The sequence below is a fragment of the Borostomias antarcticus genome, assembly GCF_949987555.1.
Source record: "Borostomias antarcticus genome assembly, chromosome: 15".
Classification (NCBI taxonomy): Eukaryota; Metazoa; Chordata; class Actinopteri; order Stomiiformes; family Stomiidae; genus Borostomias; species Borostomias antarcticus.
This window is the reverse complement of record NC_140248.1, coordinates 11,474,694-11,495,091: the sequence shown is the minus strand read 5'-3', so window position 1 is coordinate 11,495,091 and position 20,398 is coordinate 11,474,694. Positions and strand designations below refer to the sequence as shown.

General features: G+C 48.5%; 3 protein-coding genes across 5 annotated transcripts in view; 1 reads left to right on the top strand and 2 right to left on the bottom strand.

Annotated features, from left to right (window-relative positions):
* Window positions 1–238: 238 nt before the first annotated feature.
* On the bottom strand, window positions 239–11,272 carry LOC311318382 (fibroblast growth factor 13-like). 3 transcript variants are annotated; one of them, XM_084449705.1, is made up of 7 exons: window positions 11,202–11,272; window positions 10,751–10,905; window positions 6,569–6,725; window positions 4,112–4,222; window positions 3,707–3,810; window positions 2,557–2,755; window positions 239–2,228 (listed from the first exon to the last, which is right to left on the bottom strand). In XM_084449705.1, the coding sequence occupies exons 3-7, from the start codon at window positions 6,597–6,599 to the stop codon at window positions 2,095–2,097; spliced, it is 579 nt and encodes a 192-aa protein (XP_084305831.1). In that variant the 5' UTR covers window positions 6,600–6,725; window positions 10,751–10,905; window positions 11,202–11,272; the 3' UTR covers window positions 239–2,094. The 3 variants fall into 3 exon arrangements, with proteins under 3 accessions (XP_084305831.1, XP_084305830.1, XP_084305832.1); XM_084449704.1 differs by lacking the exon at window positions 6,569–6,725; XM_084449706.1 differs by lacking the exons at window positions 6,569–6,725; window positions 10,751–10,905; window positions 11,202–11,272 and adding an exon at window positions 4,792–4,990.
* Window positions 11,273–13,343: 2,071 nt separating this feature from the next.
* f9b (coagulation factor IXb) lies at window positions 13,344–17,436 on the top strand. Its single transcript, XM_084449601.1, has 8 exons — window positions 13,344–13,476; window positions 13,858–14,045; window positions 14,353–14,377; window positions 14,643–14,756; window positions 15,515–15,649; window positions 15,851–16,173; window positions 16,379–16,505; window positions 16,601–17,436. Exons 1-8 carry the CDS (start codon window positions 13,404–13,406, stop codon window positions 17,179–17,181), a joined length of 1,566 nt encoding a protein of 521 aa, XP_084305727.1. The 5' UTR covers window positions 13,344–13,403; the 3' UTR covers window positions 17,182–17,436.
* A 1,151-nt stretch (window positions 17,437–18,587) lies between these two features.
* The window catches only part of LOC311318798 (proto-oncogene DBL-like), a gene marked incomplete at both ends in the record, with an annotated part of 11,636 nt that continues 9,825 nt past the window's right edge, over window positions 18,588–20,398 (bottom strand). Inside the window, 5 exons of the mRNA XM_084450228.1 lie at window positions 18,588–18,650; window positions 18,955–19,045; window positions 19,176–19,291; window positions 19,967–20,079; window positions 20,175–20,371. Coding sequence (XP_084306354.1) covers window positions 18,588–18,650; window positions 18,955–19,045; window positions 19,176–19,291; window positions 19,967–20,079; window positions 20,175–20,371 — 580 coding nt within the window. The remainder of the gene's footprint in view (window positions 18,651–18,954; window positions 19,046–19,175; window positions 19,292–19,966; window positions 20,080–20,174; window positions 20,372–20,398) is intronic.

Here is a 20,398-nt window from a genome sequence, read left to right as displayed (position 1 = left end):
TGTGTGTGTGTGTGTATGCATGTACAGAGAAAAGGGATGGAAGGAGAAGACATCGACCGCCACAAACGAGGAGGACCACTGTTCAACAGTTTCTTTACAAAGAGTTTATTTAGTGCATGTCTCAAGTGTACATTGGTTATGAACGAGGAGGGGAGGGCAGAAAGAGGGCGGGGCTGTGCTCTGTTGCCCCGCCTCTCCTCTGCTCCGGGGATCTCTGGCAGGAAGCACAGAGGGCGAAACACACACCGACTGGAAGTAGCCTCACCTTTACGTCCTTCTGTGGTTCCTTTCATTGTGTGTGTCGTTCACGTCAACAATGTATGGTATACATAGTAAAGTTAGATGAGGCTCGGGAGAAGGAAGGACCACACCAGAACTCCTCCCCTCTCGCTAACACATGACAGTATAAATGCACACCTGATCTACCCGTCACCCCCCACGTGTGCTCTGTTTTTGGATCTCACCTCCTCCCTCATCTCCTCCTCTGTTCCCATGCTTCGTTTTCCTGCTACCTAGGTTCCATGCAGGGGATCTGCTGAGAGAACTTTTAAGAACTCATTCACCACACCCAGAGTTTACAGCCATCTGAGTCTACAACTCATCGCTCACACGTTCATTCATTACCATTTTATCAACCATTCTTCTACTTCAGTAAACCTCATTGTCGTCTAACTAACCAACGATCTGTAGTTGTTGTGGTCTTTTGAACTGGTGAACGTGTGATTAGTACCTTCTACAAGCTTGTGCACGCGTGACAGCAACGACTGGAAGCGCAGATACTGTACAGGCCTTTTACCTTCGAAATCAGGTCATGATGGGGACTAAATCTCATGGTCAACTGTGTGTGCTCAAAGATTTAATCAAGCCAAGTAAACATTGTCTAATGGTGAAATATGTGAGGGACACTGATATCCAACAAGCAGACCAAGAGACGGCTGCTCATTCTACTGAGTTGAAGGAAATTGAATAAAAGACTAGGCTTGGTCAGAGCTTTAGAAAAGGACCAAGTTCATTCTATTACAGGAAATCAAAATGTCCTTTACTTATCTCCCTCTGCCTTCCGTCCTCTCTGTCTTTCTATCTTTCTGCTGAAGCTGCTGTCGAGGAGGACACTCGCCGACGCCTCAATTCCTCTGACTCCGTTTGCGCGTCGTTCCGAATGCGGTGAGGTTTTATTCCGTCCTCCAGGCGGCTTCCAACTCCCACCGGTTGCGTTTCAGGAGCGAGCGTTTCGTTTGATATTCTGACCGGTCGTCAAAGGGGTCTGGGACCCAACTATACATTTATTCTATTTGATGCGGCCCAGATGCGGCATCTGTCAAAAATAGACCTGCTATCTATTTGGAGCTCTACGGAGAGCCGGTTCTGGGACGCTTCTGAAACGTGCCACTGCGCATCTGGTGGAAACACGATCACTGTCTAGAACGGCCGAGGTCAACTCCGGCTGCCGTACGGTACCCGGTACGCACCACAATCGTGAGTCAGAGGAATTCAGGCTTGACTCTTTGGTACACAGGAAAAACTCGACTTTATTGGCTGAGGAGCCACTCCATAGGAATGTCATGAGATCTGTTTATGGATCTGATTGGCTGTAGACACAGTGTACCTAGGAGAGTGGCACTCGCGCATTCACTCACTCATCTTCTCAACACTGTAGCTGATAAACAATCACAGTTAAAACACAGAGCATGCCCTTTCCGTTTGTGTGTGTGTGTGTGTGTGTGTGCATGTGTGTCTGTTTATATGTGTGTATGACCTCCCTTTCTCTATCGACCTGGCCAGAAGAGAGATGGGGGTTATCTGCTACTGTACATGATGAGACCCAAAGCCATTTTGAAGAGGATAAATGGAGGCTCCACCTTCTCACAGACCCAGCAGACAGGGGGTTGATTGTACAGTATTTACATTAGAGTCAGTCACAGTGGTGTCAGTACAGACCAGCTACTCTTCTGCCCTCTTTCACACACATGATGTTTGTGTGTAGGTGTGGTGTACACTTGTGTGTGTGTGTGCTTGTGCGTGTGTGTTTGTGTGTGCACGCGTGTTTGTGTGTGTGCTTGTTTGCACGCATGTTTGTGTGTGTGTGTCCGGGGGCTATGTGGACTCGCGGTCCGGAGTCTTGCCCCCATTGAGCATGGCGGACGCACTGCGGCTCTTGGTGGGTGTTCCACTACCGGAGCGGGAGAACTCTGTCAGGTCATGGAGGGATGGCTCCCGGTACATTGCCACTACAGACAGACAGACAGACAGACAGACAGACAGACAGACAGACAGACAGACAGACAGACAGACAGACAGACAGACAGGCCGACAAGCAGGCAGGCAGACAGACAGAGACAGACACAGACAGAAGAACAGACAGGGGAATCGTGAGACTACATTGTCCAAGAGAGAATGGCTTGTAAGACTGCATAAACGCCACCAAGCAACTAGCGCATATAAGCCAGTACTATTATGATAGTTGAGTCCCATTAGAAGTCCCATTAGAAGTGATGGGACCGTAGCAAGTCCCATTAGAAGTGACAGGACTACACGGCGGGTCCCAGGCCGACTCACCCTTTAGTGGTTTGGGGATGAAGTGGGCGGCCGCCTTGCTCTTCTTGACATGGTTTCCCTTCATGACCATGCCTTCCTTGTTGAGGCCCAGGTACCAGGCACGCCCACTCTGCTGCTGGCGGTAGAGCATGGAGGAGTAGGTCACGTAGTAGTTCTCAAACACAGACTCCTTGAACTTACACTCCGGAGTGAAGTGCTCCTGGGGGGGGGGGGGGGGGGGGGGGGGTAGGGGTTTAAAGAGAAAAAGAGAGAGAGGGAGAATGAGAGCAGGGAGACAGGCAAGACGAGATGTGGATGAGTTCACTCTCTGTTGTCTGATATCCCTACATCACGACGGCAGCCCTGAAAATACTGATCAGACACACACACACACACACCACCGGTAGACATGGATCAATACTCTCATTGAGAAGGATCAATAATAAACATCACTCTAAATACTAAACACGGCTACAGAATAATATGCCCATGGAGATGAGTGAACCTGTCACTACCAAGGAGCCTATTTTATGCTGTGTGGTCAAAACACAAAAATACACACACACACACACACACACACAGAGGGGAGGTCTGTGCTGTGTGTAGAAATGTCTTATATAACACATTTGGGCAGCTATATTGAAACACCAACTTGGGACCGTTGACATTTGCATTTTCTTATTCGTGTGTCTCCATGGTAACTGGCTACTCCCCAGAATACAAACTACGCATCGGTTAAATAGTCCAGAGACCGAGAGAGAAGCAGTGAAAAGGGAGAGATCGGGTGTGTTTGAATTTGATTTGAGAACAGAACATGGAGAATAGATACGGACAAAACTAAGAGTGTTTGTACGTGTGTGTGTGTGTGTGTGTGTGTGTGTGTGTGTGTGTGTGTGTGTGTGTGTGTGTGTGTGTGTGTGTGCGAGTGCGTGCGTGTGTATGTGCGTGTATGTATGTGTGGGGGGGTCTATGTGTGTTTGTTGTTGCGAGGGGTGTGCATGCATATGTGTGTGTGTGTGTGTGTTTGTGTATGTGTAGTAACTGCCATTGTTAATACAGTATATATTTGAAGATGTTTACATGCTCACAGGTAGCTTGCTGTGTGTATGTGTGAGCATGTATGGCATTATGTCATCCTATGTCAACGTGTGTCAAGGCGGGTGGAACTCACAGAGGTGTAGAGGAATCCCTCGTTGTTCATGGCCAGGTAGAGTTTGGTCTGAACCCCCTGAATGGCCACCACGCGTAATCCCACCGGAATCAGGTTGAACACGGCTACAGCACACAACAAGGTTAGAGGACACGTGGGATATGTGCGAGGTTCAGTTATAAAAACAAAGCAGGAGGTCATTTCAAGCTAAAAAAAAAAAAAATCAACACTTTGTATTCTTTCCTCCTGAATTCTGTATGCGGGCTGAATATCACATCTATTCCAGCCAGGTAACTCTATCAACAGTCCTGTTGGCTTAACCCCAGGGCTGTAGGCCTACATCCATACCGATAAAGTTGTGTAGTCCCTGTAAGTTCTGTAAGTCTAGAACCAGGTTCCAGGTCTTTAATCTAAAGAGCCTCCTACCGAAACTGCTGTCCTCCTCCTTGGTGCCATCGATGGTGCCGTCAGCCTGCAGCTGCAGATGGAACCCCTGCCGGCTCGACAGCTTGGTGACGATGCCCTTCAGCTGGGGCTCTGGACCAGAGGTGGCGTGGGGGTAGAAGGGGTGAGGGCAGGGGGAGGAGGTAGAGGAGGGGAGAAAAGGACACACAACATATTGCCAGATTGGTGGCGACGGAGGAGATGCACTGGTCAGCTGCCTTCCTACAGGCTTAACCCTGTAGGCTTAGGAAGGGCTAAAGTGACTAGGCCAGCAGTTAGGTTCTCGTAAGGGGCTGTGGCGATTAAATGCGGAGCTGCATTCGGCGGTTGAATGGATTAGGAGTTGTGTGTCATAGTATGACTGCTGTATGTTTAGATCAAACCCACTGACTGGCGCCATACGCCACGGTTCCTGCTGTGAGAGTCGGGGGTTAGTCCGTCACTCACAGCCCTGCTCTACTGCATGGTGTTGACATCAGTAGGGGCTTCGCTTTTCTCCCTCATCCAAACAGTCTGACAGACCTTGACAGGGAAACTCGGGGGTAGGGCGAGGACGACGATGGCGATGAGAAAGATGGTTGTGCTGAAAGATGATGGCGATGATTATGATGATGACGATGACACTTCAGGCAAGTCGCATAAACATATTTCAGTTAGCAGACCTGGTGGTCGCCTTCTCTTCCGTTTCTTCCTCGAGCCAAACAGTTTGACGCGCGAGAACACGTTCAGTTTGCTCGGCTTCTCGGCGGTCCCTTTGCTGTTACTCGGGCTGCTTGCGCCGTGGCAGGCATTCGCCTTTTCGCGCTCCCTCGCCTGCCTCCTCTGCCGAATGAGGGAGCTGGCGATCGCCGCGGCCATAGCCAGCTTGGCGGCTTGGTGGTGACAAAAAGTCCGGTGAGAAAAGTCTAGATCCACACCTCACCGCGCATTATAACACCGCGCGATGACATCTAATTAATATCAATATCGTTTTCGAGTACAGCAGATTATAATCCATCGCCGCTTGACTAAGTCATCCTGGTTAAACTTGTTTACAACCTGTCTTAATACCTCTTTACGACTTCTGTAGAGGAAGCTTCTGGATGTCCTGGCCAACGAGCCTCGCAGTCCCGGCCGGTGTGGATCAACAGCTAGTTGAAACGGTGGGCTGTTGATCGCTGCAGCCTGTGCTGCGCGTGGGTTGCACCGCTGGTGATGATGCTCCTGCTCTCCGTGAGAAAAATGCAGTCGTCGAAATGTTTGTCAATGAACCAACTCGTGGCTGGACAGCGAGGCATCGCTGCGCTGCCTCTGCCGTTCACAATACCACCGCCCCGCCTCTGGGATATAAGGGTAGCTACACTGGGCTCGCTCTAGCCCAAAGCAGCATGCATCTGGCTTAATGTGTCACCTGTTAATACCAAACCCCACGTGGCGTGATAGGCTAATCATAGGCTGTGTTATGCTGAGAGAGAGAGAGAGAAAGAGAGAGAGAGAGAGAGAAAGAGAGAGAGGGGGGGGGGTGGAGGGTGTGTGTGGGGGGTTCTCGCTTCATTTTGGTGCAGAGGTTCACCTCCCCAACTCTCATATGAGCTGCGGCGAGCGCGAGGCTCCTCGGTCTACAATAATAAACAGTGTAAAGAGCCATGGGAGATGGTACGAGCTTAATCATTTTTCTGGGAAGAAAACACCGTCGTTCCCTCTAGGTCCTCAGGGAACAGAGCTGATCAGCACTGACGTCGTTCTACCCTCTCCGGCGAGAAAGGGACCAGAGCTCACTGCTATAGGCTAGGTAACTCAGCCTAATGTTGTTAAACATCGTCATTTGTATCATCATCACCACCATCATCATCGTCAGCAAGCCTTCCTCTAGCTGTCAGCTAGCTTCATGATCTAATACCCGCCGAACTGGCTACTGCGAAAGAAAACACAGCGTTGGCCCACAAGGTTGGATAGTCTTAGTGTTGGCCTGTGTGTGTGACGGGGGGTGAAGAGGTAGCCTTGTCGTATTTGTTTGAAAGGAACTTATTACGACCCATCTATCGTCATTACAATAAGGTGTTGACACCCTCAAGCTGTTCTTAAACATCTGCTCCACCCACCATATAAGCTCTGAACAGATGCATGCCTAACTGTGAAGTTGGCAAGAATGAAAGTATCCGTTTACTGTAGATCTGTTCCATTTCGACATCCATTGTCCGCAGGAACGTGGAGGAAGAACTAGAGCAATTTCAGCACCATGGACAGCGCCCGCCTCCCGCGTGGACAGACAACTATCAAGGTGGGGTATTTAGGCTATTGTAAGAACTCCACAAGTACAAGTCCGTTATTAGGCCATGGCACACAATAAAAGAGCGTGCAACTATGAGCAAAATAGTATTTCCTTCTCTCAAACAAAGAGTAGGATGTTATTCTAGTTTTTTTAAGCAAACAGGTTTTGATGATAAAACTGACGATTACCTGATGCTGATCTGCGAAGAGGGAAAGTCATGCTTCGCTCGTGGAGCTGCGGAACCGTTTGGTCATGGCTTAGCACTCCCTCTTAATGCCCGGTGAAACATACACTTCCCGAGCCCTCAAACCGAGAATTCTCAAAGGCATCGCCGTCCATTAGGCCCTCGTGCATGGCGGTGAGAGGAGATCATTACAGAACATTAGAGCAAGGCCATTATGACTTTAAAAAGGCTCATTAATTATTCATCCCAAGGAAAGCATAGCTGATCCGACAGAAACCAATAATACCACACCAGTGGCTAGCCCCATGCCACGCCCGATGGGCTACAGTCAGGAAATAGTCTTTGGGAAAGTTGGCACCTCTGAGGTCTCCAAGGTCGTTCTGGGATGCCGCCAACTGGCCAGTGTTTCTCCGGGTAGTAGACTACAAAGCAAGGGTCAGCCAGCAGCTAAACTGGTATTTATCGGATGAGAATCCTATAGAACCCAGGGCAAAATAACACATAGGCCTACACCCAAAATCTGAGCAGTGTTAGCTTACTGAAGTAGCTCACTGCGGAAGCACTCTGTTGCTTCTGTCTATAAGAGGCAAAGCAAGTTTATTTGTTATTAGCACATTTCAGCAATAAGGTAATTCAAACTGCTTTACATGAGACAAGCATCAAGACAAAGAAAGAAGCACATAAAAGGCCATTAAATGAAATGCAAAAAATAACATTTAAAACAAAATGCAGGAAAAATAAAATACAGGAATAAAAGTTAGACAGTGCAGTGTATGAATTAATACTTATTTGATTTAATAAAAAGCAGCGGCAAAAAGAAAAGTCTTGATTTGATGAATCTTCAGTCTTGATTTAAAAGAACTGAGAGTTGCAGCAGACCTGCAGTTTTCTGGAAGTTTGTTCCAGATATGTATAGCATAAAAGCATAAAAAGCATAAAAACTGAACTCGGCTTCTCCATGTTTTGTTTTAACTCTGGGGACAGAAAGCAGGCCTGTGCCAGACGACCTGAGAGGTCCGGATGGTTCATAACGTAGCAGCAGATATATTATATATATTATATGGCCCTAAACCATTCAGTGCTTTATAAACCAACAGCTGTATTTTAGTCAATTCTTTGACAGACAGAAAGCCAGTGTAAGGACCTCAGAAATGGAGTGATGTGATTCACTTTCTTAGTCTTAGTGAGGACTCAAGCAGAAGCGATCTGAATCAGCTGCAGCTGTCTGATCGATTTTATAGAGATATCTGTAAACACACCGTTACAGTAGTCGAGACTACTGAAGATAAACGCATGAACACGTTTTTCTAGATCCTACTGAGACATAAATCCTTTAATCCTTGATATATTCATCAGGTGATAGTAGGCTGACTTTGTAATTGTCTTAATGTGACTGTTGAAATTCAGGTCTGAGTCCATGACTACATGAAGATTTTTGGCTTTGTTTGTGGTTTTTAGTATTAGGCTACTGATTAGAGCTGAGCGCGGACTAATTGTTCTTCTTTGGCTCCGAAGACAATTACTTCAGTTTTATTTTTGTTTAGTTGAAGAAAGTTCTGGCACTTCCAATCGTTGATTTGTATGGGATTATAGTCCTCTGGTGATACAAATTAGTGTGTCGTCTGCGTAGCTATGGTAATATATTTTGTGGTTTTCCATAATTTGAGCTAGTAAGCTATAAGAGGTCAATTATATTATCTTGCACTGTTTCATGTCTCGAGATGGATGACTCTGTTTTAAAAACGAGGATGGTAGTCTGTCATCATCACTGAATGCAAAAGGACTGTTGCCACAGAAACCAGAGACACACCCCTGTTGTGGAAGACGTTAGAATCCAGACCAGAAGAGGTATAATTTGGGAGAGCAAGTTATGGGTCTAGGTATGGTTTGATTCCCTTACTCATGTTCAATGTCCTCTTGATTAAAGGGATCAACTCTCACAAAAACCTACTTTTGATGTATTGCAATGTCAACTAAATGGGCCTATTTCAGACATGGACTAAATAAGTTTCAGTATAGCCTACAACTTGGATTGAGTTGAGCCCAAGCTTAACCAGTCACACTGAGAGCAGGCTAGGCAGGTGTCTATACTAATGCAGGATAGAGCCACTAGGTGGAGCCAAAGCTCTGTACAATGCAGCAGGAGCTCCAGAACGCCCCATAAAGTTTCCAATGCAAGACAGAAGGGGAGAACCAGAGCTAGCCTTCTTCCAGAAATCTTCAGCACACCCACACTCTAAGAACAGTGCTAAATAGAACCATTAACAATAGAAGAACTCTCTGAATAAATGGTTAACTATATAGAACCCTGCAGTTGCAAACATAACCAATCTTATTCTATTTAGAGTTTAGAATGTCTATAGATATAGAACCATATTATTGGATTTTAAAAGGGTTCTATATTAAACCTTTTTAGAAGGTTCTTCTACTGTTACAGATAGTTCTGTGTAGCAACCTGTTTTTAGAGTGGCACCCTATTAAAAGCCCATGTATGCTGTCAGATCCCCCAAAGTGGTCGGACATGCCAAGTCTGGTGGACAGCCTTCCAGGCAGCGGTGGGGGGAGGGACACAGGGCTGCCAGAGTGGTACTGCCTGTGAGGGTGAGCAGTGACAGATGCCCAGCTGGGGCAGGCACACCATCTGTGTTTCACTGGGAAGTGGAAGATTACAATCACGTCCTAAAGGTAGACGGCTCAATGTCTAATCACCACCACACAATGACGACAACAACATACTAGGCCCAACCGAACAACAACTCCAGACAGGCTGTCATGCTGACGGGAGCTGCTGGCCGAGTCTGGGTCCGGGCCGGCATGATATTACAGTTTAGCTGAAACAGTCTACAGACCCCCCCCCCCCTCCCGAGATGACGGTAATTATGAGAGTTCTGTTATCTACAGTAGTCATACAAATCCCATGATCTGTCTGCTCTCCCAGACCCACGTCATTTGCCTTACAGTAACACATGAATTAATTCACTTTAATTAGCGAGTCTTCATCAACTTATCCCCCGGCCATGGTCTAAAAATACACTGACAACTGGTGGCCTGGGACTGTGCCTTGGCCACACCTAAGCCTGAGAGAGAGTGTGTGTGTGTGTGTGTGTGTGTGTGTGTGTGTGTGTGTGTGTGTGGCGGGGAGGGGGGTGCAGAGGGATGGAGAGGGGGGAGAGGGGGGAGGGGACAGAGAGATGGGGGAAGGGACTGGGGGAGGAGAGCAGCTGAGAGAAACGAGAGACAGCGGGTCTCTAGCTTGTCTACCGATATGGACCAAGATATTCTGCTCATAGTCTGACGGTGACCTGGCCTATAAGTCCCAGACAAAGCAACGTATTCGCAAGAGTGTTGTTCTGAACCACCAACATGACATCTTCTGCCCTGTGTCCCTGTTTACCACGGAGATAATAAACTTGGCAGATCTCTATGTGGGTGATGCAATCTAGAGGATGCCGGGTGTGTGTGTGTGTGTGTGTGGGGGGGGGGCTGAGGGGGGGCTGAGATTTAAGAGCAGAAGACACATTTCTCATCACAGACAATAAAGTCATGTTGTATTGTATTGCTTGCAGCTCAAAATCCAATTAACTAGAAACAGAGCCTTATTACACCAGACAATATTGTTTTTTTTTCTGTTTTGATGACATGCTTTTTTCAAGATCACATTCTGCTGACGTCAGGTGCATGAATAAACCATTTCCTTCTACTGTTTGCACGTGATGAGAGCTCGCAGGCTACTCCCTTTTTTTTGTCTCCATGGTAATGTAGTTCAAGTGTCTCCATCTCCATTGCGGTGTTATGCGCGGTGGTTCTACAGAGAAAATTTAATGGAGCTTGGAAATGGGAGACGTTGTGAGAGGTTCGGACTATAACTGGAGCGCAATTTTTGGACACAGCCCGCACCTTCTCCATTTACGCACATAGCCTAAAATTGTCAGAAGAGTCTGGCGTACTCCTGGGCCAGTATACAGTACTGCTTAACATTCAGCATCGTCACTAAAACATGCACAGTCGCATCTCTCCTATGTTGCCATAATAAAAAACGTTGATAACATAATCGTGGCCTGAAACACAATTATAATAAATAAACGAATAAATAAACGCTACGGCCTTAATGCCAAGCGACAGTCTGCAGCTTTAACCATAAAACATTTGGCTAATTATCAGGTCAGTGTCGTCTACTCACTCTTACCTTTGTTTACATCCTTCTCTTCCTTAGGTTTGGTCAGTTTAATGCTCATAGAGCCCTTCTGGGGTCAGGGGAACTCGCTCAGAAACTTAAGACCCACCGAATACACTGGATCCGATGCAATCTCTTCAAACCCTGAGTGGATCCTTTCCGATGCGCTGTTGGAGTGGAGAACAGTTTGGAGTCTGTAGTAAAGTACGCGCGCATACACTCTCTCGTCCAGTCACTCTCTCCCTCTCTCGCACACATATCGCCTCCCACACACACACACACACACACACACACACACACACACACACACACACACACACACACACACACACACACAGAAGCTGGTATCCTGATGGTGCTGTAGCCTTGACCGCATGATGTGTCCATTAAAACATATCCGTTTTAGCAAACACACACGGCCTACTGTCTCCGAAACAAAATACTCGCAGGTATAATATCTCACAGGTATAATGTTGACATTGAAGAAGGGGCTGATCGTGGAGCACCCTTCCCTTCAACCACGTTGGAAGTCCGATTCCTGATCAACAACCTGCTGCAACGAGCGGCGGTAGGTTCGCGGTGGACAAATGAGCTGCAGTATAGGAGCGGTTAGAAGGCAGGACCTAACCGCACACCGAGGGAAAGAATAGGACGAAGTAGAATCTCGAGGCTGGTCAAAGCAATCACCCAGACCAAACCTTGCACTTATTTTAATATTAGATATACATTTATCTATCCGTAATAATCAGTTAAGGTAAATATTATATTTCATTCCCATCTGTTTGTTCCGGACCCAAACGCACAACTCGGGAGGCAGGTGGAAAGGTGTAAGTCCAGCGGGGCGGGCAGTTCAATTGTAACAAGCATGTGCAACAAAAAGGTAGTTCAACAAAAAAGTCTGGAGGGCAGCAGCAGGCAAGCAGCAGGCCCCGCAGGGTTCCAGAAGCCCAGGGACTAAAAAGGGAAACAGGGCGAGTGTTGCGAAAATCACACAAAAAGGCAGGCTATAGAAAATACTGTCGCTCCGAGGTTCCGGGGCCGTCAGAGTCAGAATCCCCGGAGGGGGCTGTGCACCACGACCCCCCAGGAGAGGGAGAGCCTGAACGCACCCCGGGAACAGGAGGGGTGGTGAGCAAGAGTTATTCCGGGGCCATTAATGCAGGTCCAGGGTGCATGGAGGTGCAGAAGGGGTGCTCAGGGTACCTTTGGAGAGGTAGAGAGGGGGCGTGGTGGAGGCGGAGAGGCCGGAAACGTAACATATTACTTATTAAGATCATGTTATTTCATAGTGTTGGCTTCATGGTGGTAACATACCACTTACAATATTAAGATCATGTTATTTCATAGGCTTCATGGTGGTAACATACCACTTACAATATTAAGATCATGTTATTTCATAGGCTTCATGGTGGTAACATACCACTTATTAAGATCATGTTATTTCATAGGCTTCATGGTGGTAACATACCACTTATTAAGATCATGCTTCATGGTGGTAGGCCAATTGTGACCAACAATGAACATGAACCTGAACATGAACATCAACATCAACATCAACATCAACATCAACATCAACATCAACATCAACATGAACCTCAGTCCAACCCCTGTTCTCTAGTCTAGCTCACACTAGTCCAGGACAGCCTCCTTGTGTTCCACGAGGTGACAACTAGGGTTTCAGACAGCCTGAGTCCATGTCTAGTCCATCATAAGTAATGTACTGCGGTTCCTGACTTGGCTTGGGCTGCTGGTTATAGAGAACATGTTGTCCCTATGCGACTCGGCTGCCCCCGAAAGCCATTAGAATGTAGCCGCTGATTGCCACATCTAGATTCCTGATCTGCTGGTCCCAGGCCTGCCCTGTCACCTGAGCCCGCCTTGGAGATTTAGAACCAGCTGTCTGGGTGGAGGTTGTTTATGAGTTGGCCTGACTGCTTGATGCCTGTGGCTCAAGGCCAAGAGACGTTCCTGCCAGTCAACAGTGTAATTTAGCTTCACCCCTGGAGAGTAATGTACATGATGTATAGAACATACCGTATCAACATGCAAGAGATTACGTAATATCCTTGGGACACATTATCCAGTCCACTATAATATTCATTAGGACTTGACATGGACTCTTTCAGGGATGGACGGCTTTTATTTTTTAAATACTATCACTATGAGTAAATACAGTATCATTAGTGATTCATACTAGTTTGACCATTGGGTCAGATGTCTGCAGGAAAAACATGAGCTGATTGGTCAAGACTCATCATACACTTGCCCTGGCATCGTTCTTGTCATCAAGACAAACTCACTTCCTGGAACATTAGATACCAGCCAGTCAGAGTCTGTCAATATTGAATGTGTTGCCCAATCAAATCGTTATTCAGTGGGTCAGATTAGATGAACATTTAAATGGGTTCACACTTGATTTCATCTTGAAAAGTTATTACATCTATAATTTTGAGAAGTTGCTATATCGTAGACACACACGTACACATAAACACACACACGTACACCTCCCACACACCCACCTACTCAATTACTCATATGCACACATATGCACTGACTGCCTGTGTTCTGTGTAAACAGTGCGCTGTACTTTGGAGCGTGTGGTCAGTGTGTTCATTCATCCGTGGCTTCAATCAGAGAGGAAGTCAAACGAAGGGAACAGAAGAAGATGGCGAGCATTTGTTTACTGATTCTCACAGCTCGTCTGTTGCTGGGGAGCGGGCTGGGAGCTGGAGCTACAGGTAGGGAGGAGCTCAAATTAAATTAGAGGAAAAAAAACTATTGTATTACTCTGTATATGGCCTCAATATTTTGCTGAGGAAAGAGGATTTAGGTTTAGATTGGGTGCCAGTTGTGCCTTATTACATCTTATTACACAATAATATAGGCTTAACAACCTGACTCTGTGCTGACACATGCCACACACTCTCTCACACACACTTACACTTACACACGCACGCACGCATGCACACACACACACACACACAATCACATATACTCTTTCTCTCTCTCTCTCTCTCTCTCTTACACACACGTACATGCACGCACGCACACACACACAATCACATACTCTTTCTCTCTCTCTCACTCACTCACACACACACACACACATACACACACAGATAGCCCTCCCCCCCCGGGGTCGGTGTTTGTGTCGCAGCGGTCTGCGTCGGAGGTGCTACGCAGACAGAGGCGCTTCAACGCGGGGGGGCTGGAGGAGATGAGGAGGGACAACCTGGAGAGGGAGTGCATGGAGGAGCGCTGCAGCCTGGAGGAGGCCCGCGAGGTCTTTGAAGACAACGAGAAAACGGTAGGTACACTGAAACAAAGGGGACGGCTAAATGGAACAACTAACCCTCAGGAGAGGCTTTTTTGGCTCCGCGGAGAACCGAGTAATCAAACAAAGGTTCTAGCTAGGGTCGATGGAAGTTCTACCCAGAATTGATCTAGAACTAACTTCGGGTCTAGCCAGGTCCATATGCACACACACTCTACGTCTTTCTGTAGAGCCCCTTACTCATTGCCATCTGGCCATCCACTCTGCTACAGTATGTGACCGGACCAGTAGCACTTATTTGTCATGCTTGTGTTTTCTCCCATCTCAAATTTTGTTTTAGATGGAATTCTGGGGAAATTATATTGGTAAGTTTGTTGATTCATATTTTGAGGGGAAAATGTGGAAGAGTATAGAAGCTTTTTGTAATAAACTGACTATCTGTCTTTCTGCCTGTCTGTCTGCCTGTCTCTCTGCCTGTCTGTCTGCCTGTCAATCTGCATGCCTGTCTACATGCCGGCATGTCTGTTTGTCTGCCTGTATGTCTGTCTACCTGCCTGTCTGTCTGTCTACCTGCCTGTCTGTCTGTCTACCTGCCTGTCTGTCTGTCTCCCTGCCTGTCTGTCTATCCAGACGGGGACCAGTGTGAGTCATCACCCTGTCAGAACGGGGGTCAGTGTAAAGATGCCATGAGCGCCTATGTCTGCTGGTGTCGCCCTGGCTACAACGGCAAGAACTGTGAGATAGGTGAGCACTGGCCAATCACACAACCTCTCTGAGGACTACTCTCAACCTCTCTGAGGACTACTCTGAACCTCTCTGACGACTACTCTGAACCTCTCTGAGGACTACTCTGAACCTCTCTGAGGACTACTCTGAACCTCTCTGACGACTACTCTGAACCTCTCTGAGGACTACTCTGAACCTCTCTGAGGACTACTCTGAACCTCTCTGACTACTCTGAACCTCTCTGAGGACTACTCTGAACCTCTCTGAGGACTACTCTCAACCTCTCTGAGGACTACTCTCAACCTCTCTGAGGACTTCTCTGAACCTCTCTGAGGACTACTCTGAACCTCTCTGAGGACTTCTCTGAACCTCTCTGAGGACTACTCTGAACCTCTCTGAGGACTTCTCTGAACCTCTCTGACGACTACTCTGAACCTCTCTGACGACTACTCTGAACCTCTCTGACGACTACTCGGAACCTCTCTGAGGTACCCTGGCCAACCAAAAGGTATATCTCTTTAGTTTTATTTTATTTGACAATAGAAAAATTTAAACCACAAATGATTACATCATAGATTAAGAAGACATTGCCAAGGATAACACCAATAAAGTCTCAGACTTATTTCCATTATGGACCTTGATGTGATGACAGGTGACGGAAGAACAAATGGCTAGGCAGCATCCAACAATAAGCAAAGGTGTTCAGATCCTTAATTGGTCCTCTGAGCTGTTCAGGTCCTTAATTGGTCCTCGGCTATCGCTGACCCCTTCCACAGAAATCGGCAGGCAGTGCGACATCAACAATGGAGGCTGCGGCCACTTCTGTGCTGTGGATGAGTTGAAGCATGCCACGTGTGAGTGTGCCGCCGGATGGCAGCTGGCCCAGGACAAGAAGACCTGCAAACCTCAAGGTGAGTACCGTCAATCAGCCGCCAATTAATCACTAACGAACCCATCCGCGCTGCAGTCTGAAATGTGTTATGGTCGACGATGTACAGTAGTCCGCTTGTATGTACAGTGCCATGCATTTGATACAAAAAGCTGACTTGTTCCTCTCTGCGTCCTGTGTGTGCGTGTGTCTGTGTGTGTCTGTCCGTGTGTGTACGTACCAGTTGAATTCCCCTGTGGTCGTCTTGGCAAATCTATCATCACCAGCCTGTCCTCCAGGGGGGTTTCAACTGTAGTGAGGGAAGTCAACGTCACTGAGTCTTCCTCCGGAAACCTGACCTCGTCTGAGGACACGGGGTCAGAGGTGAACAGCACCACAGCGCCCTCCCCTCCTACCGAGGAGGACCTGCCCTCCCCTCCCTCCACGCCTGGCAGGAACTGGTCTCAATGGGCCTTCCAAACCCTACCCACCATCCGGGCCGAGCACAAGTCAAAACTGCGCATTGTAGGGGGGGACGATGTCATACCTGGGGAGGTACCCTGGCAGGTAGGAGGGGGAGGATAGAAATGTCAGTGTGTGTGTGTGTTTGTTTGTGTGTGTGTGTGTGAAAGAGAGAGAGAGAGAGAGAGTGTCTATATGTGTTACGACCACAGTATCATGCATAAGTGTTGCTGGTGCTAAAATGTTTATCTATGTGCTTGTGTGTGTGTGTGTGTTTGTGTGTGTGTGTGTGTGTGTGCATGCGTGTTAGGTGTCTCTGATGACCAAGCACACACGTCAGAGTTTCTGTGGCGGGACTCTGCTGAGTGACGTCTGGGTGATCACTGCTGCCCATTGTCTCATCGAAGGGAATCAGGGAAGCTTTTTTGTCAGGGCCGGTCAGTCACGCTCACAAACTCTTCCACGCCGCTCTCTCTCACACGCACACACACACCCACCCCACCACCTCTCTCTCTCTCTACCCGTCCATCAGGGGAGCACAACCTGTTTTTAGACGAGGGGAGGGAGAGCGACCACCAGGTGGGCGAGCAGCACATCCACCACAGCTACGACAGCAAGCGGAGCCGTTACAACCACGACATCGCCCTGCTGCGCCTGCGGACGCCGGTGTCCCTCTCCGACTACCGCTTGCCCCTGTGCCTGGGCCCGCGCGACTTCACCGAGACGCTGCTGAGGGAGGCGCCCGGCTCGCTGGTGAGCGGCTGGGGCCGCATGCGCTTCCAGGGGCGCGAGGCGGAAGTGCTTCAGAAGGTAGAGGTGCCCTACGTGGACCGGACGCGCTGCAAGACCAGCAGCGCGGAGCACATCTCGCGCTTCATGTTCTGCGCCGGCTACCACAGCCAGGAGAAGGACTCGTGCCAGGGCGACAGCGGGGGGCCGCACGCCACCCGCCGCGGCGACGCCTGGTTCCTGACGGGCATCGTGAGCTGGGGCGAGGAGTGCGCCAAGCACGGGAAGTATGGCATCTACACGCGCGTCTCGCGTTACTTCCCCTGGATCTCCAACATCACCGGGATCGGGATCGAGGACTCTGAGCCCGACACGGAGGTCTAGTCTAGTTATGTCACGTCACGTCAGCTGCATGTAGAATAATCTGTCTGTACCCCCCCCCCCCTGCCCACCCCCGCCCGAAATAATCCACCCGCGCATCTAGGATGAGACTGGACCTGGGGCCACAGCGCAGCACCTCTCCTCTGTGCTATCTGGTCATCTGTGGTGCCCTGTCCCTGACCCCTGACCTGACTGTAGTTCATGTTTCAGAACCAGCAGACTCATAGCCTGCTGTCTCATCCCATTAAAGACGATCTGTCAGAATTATTTGTCCGTTTGTCCGTCTTTTATCTGTTAGCACCAGCACCTGTCTGTCTGTCTGTCTGTCTTTCTGTCTGTCCTTGTTGGTGGTAGTACAGAAATATCAATAGTAAAAAAGACTTAAAGTAAATGATGTGCTTATATTTGGAAAATAATCCTCATCAATTTCACATATGCATTTAAATTCATTTGTACATTTACATTAATTCCCAGTAAAAGTGCATAATTAGTAGAAGCAGCAAACTCCATTCATCCATTGATATACGAGTGTAGGTTCGTCCTCACAGTCAGCATTGCAGGAGCACTCCCTACTGGTACAAAACTGCAGGTAGAAATAGCTGGAAGCTTTATTGAGCGTTGGTTCAGCCTATGAGGGGTGTGACCTGGGCCTCCTGCCCCTCATGCAGACTACAGCAGTGAGCAGAAACACCTGGGACGACCACAGACTAGAGCACTTCGCTGACACACACACACACACACACACACACGCACACACATGCACGCACACATGGGCACAGCAGCACGTTTGGCACATGACTTGATGGTGGTGTTGATATGTCACATGAGTTCTGTGTCAGGGAGTATCGTACATACACTATAAGAAAATAGATTCTACACGAGTGAAGTTGCAGATATACAACACCTCTTAATTCTCATTTCCTCGTCCCGTGTCCCGTCAGTCGCTGACGCACGACCGCCAGGGGTCACGGTGCTGATGTCATACTGTAGTGGCACCAAACCTGTCCTCATACATATTCGCGGGGGGGTGGGGTCCAGCCTTCCGTGTCCCCGAGCTTAGTTTCTGCAGCCTCTGAGGTGGAGGACCTCCCGGATGATGTCGCAGTCTAAAGTCCACCCCAACACGGTCTGTAAACCACCCCAACACAGTCTGTAGACCACCCCAACATGGTCTGTAAACCACCCCAGCACGGTCTGTAGTCCACCCCAACACGGTCTGTAAACCACCCCAGCACAGTCAGTAGACCACTGAAGCCCCACGAGATCAGATCCAGTTGTCGTCCTGTTCTGAAGAGCCTGAGGCGTTGACGTTCCACGGCTGGGTTGGGCCATGCAGGGGTTCAGGTCCCCGGCCTTGTGCTTGAATCTGGTTGGTTGTCGGTTATCGGTCTGCTCTGACAGCTGATTGGCTAGTTCAGCGTTGTTGACACTGCCGGAAGACTCCGCCTCCTGACGATGATGGCGAGGAAACGCTGAATGTGGAGTGATGACGACGATGATGGCGCACGCGGGCGCACGTGTGTTTGTGTGTGTGTGTGTGTGTGTGTGTGTGTGTGTGGAATATGTGATTCTCATTCTCCCTAACCCTAACCCAATGTCTGGGGGACAAGAGAGAATTAAAACCGTTACTGTTACTAATAATATTAGTATTTCATTCCAGAGTTACTGTAAACAAGTTGATTATAATTGAATAGACAGGCGTGATGGAGAGATGTGGTAAGCAATTCTCTCCATCTAGATAATCCCAATAGTTTTTAGAAGGAAAGCCTCTCTCACCTGACTGGACAGGCAGCTCTCTCCCAGAATCCTGTGCAGGTCATCAGCAGAAACACGGCCCTCTTCACTCCGACTCACATTCTTCACCAGCCTGGCACACACACGCGCGCACGCACACACGCACACACGCACACACACGCACACACACACACACACACACTGTGTTGCCAGATGAATCTGTAGTTGTTTTATCTGATAGAGGGACAATCCCGTTTTCTTACCACTGCCCTCCATTGTCCTCGTGTAACAGCTCGATGACGTCACCGCTCTTAAAAATGAGGTGGTCATCAGTGGTGGACACACTACTGTCCACCATGACCCTGTACCTGCCAGCCACCTGTAAGAAGAACACAGCACAACATACTGTCCCATACTGATGACACAGACCACTCAAACTGAGGCTTTATGCTGCGTCCCTTTTGTATCGGAGTTGTTGTATCGGCACCCAGGTTAACATTATATCCCAGTTGAATGCATTTCAGAAACAAAACACGAAAAACTCACTTTTGCCCCATCTTTGTAGTGCTAGCCAAGTTAGCCATTGTTAGTCATCGTTAGCAATACCAGTTGATAACAATGTGCAATGCTATTTTGCGCATACTGTACAAACTTCGTAGCAATATTGTCCACTGATAGACGTTGGACAGTACTGTGTGTACGAATCATTTAATGAGACACAAATAAGACAGAAACACTAATAAATAGTCTTATTACAGCTTTCACTTGTTGTTGCACGGAATATCCATCCTGATTGATCTCAGCAGCTGACATTGATGATGTCGGGATAGATTTTTTATCCCAAGTGAAATGGATGAATGAATTCGGATGACATATTGATGACGACTTTGACGTCGAACCCGGGAATCCCGATGTTTCTGATACAAAAGCAACGCAGCATGAACTACGAATGTCAAGTCAGAACTCTGCTTCCCAGACACAAATTACATAACACTTTCAGTAGTCTGTTGTGGTGACTTTTTGAACACTAGTACTGACGAGCGGTCAGTCTCACCAGGAGGGCGGGCTGGTCCTCGTCCTCAGAGTCTGATATGTTGGACAGGTCTGTCGCCCCCCAGTCCTCCAGACCCTCACAGACCGCCACAGAGTGGGCGGGGCCAGGCCAACCTGCAGGGGGTGATAGACAGCCAGTAGAACCAGTCCCAAAACAGATCATCAGACAGCATGTGTGTGTGTGTTTGTGCGTTTGTGCGCAAACGTACTGCGTCGGCAGTGCTGGGGCCGGGGCGACATGACCACAGGCTCGCTGAGGGTGGGGCTGCGGCGTCCTGACCCTGCCTGTGGGGCGCCGCAGTGGGCGTGTCCAGCCAGCGTGCTGTTGGGAAGGACATGGAGACAGGCTGAGCAGCCGGCGATCGGGGCGGAGCTCCAGGGCATGCACACCGACACGCAAGCCAGACTGTCGGGGACACACCCACACACACAC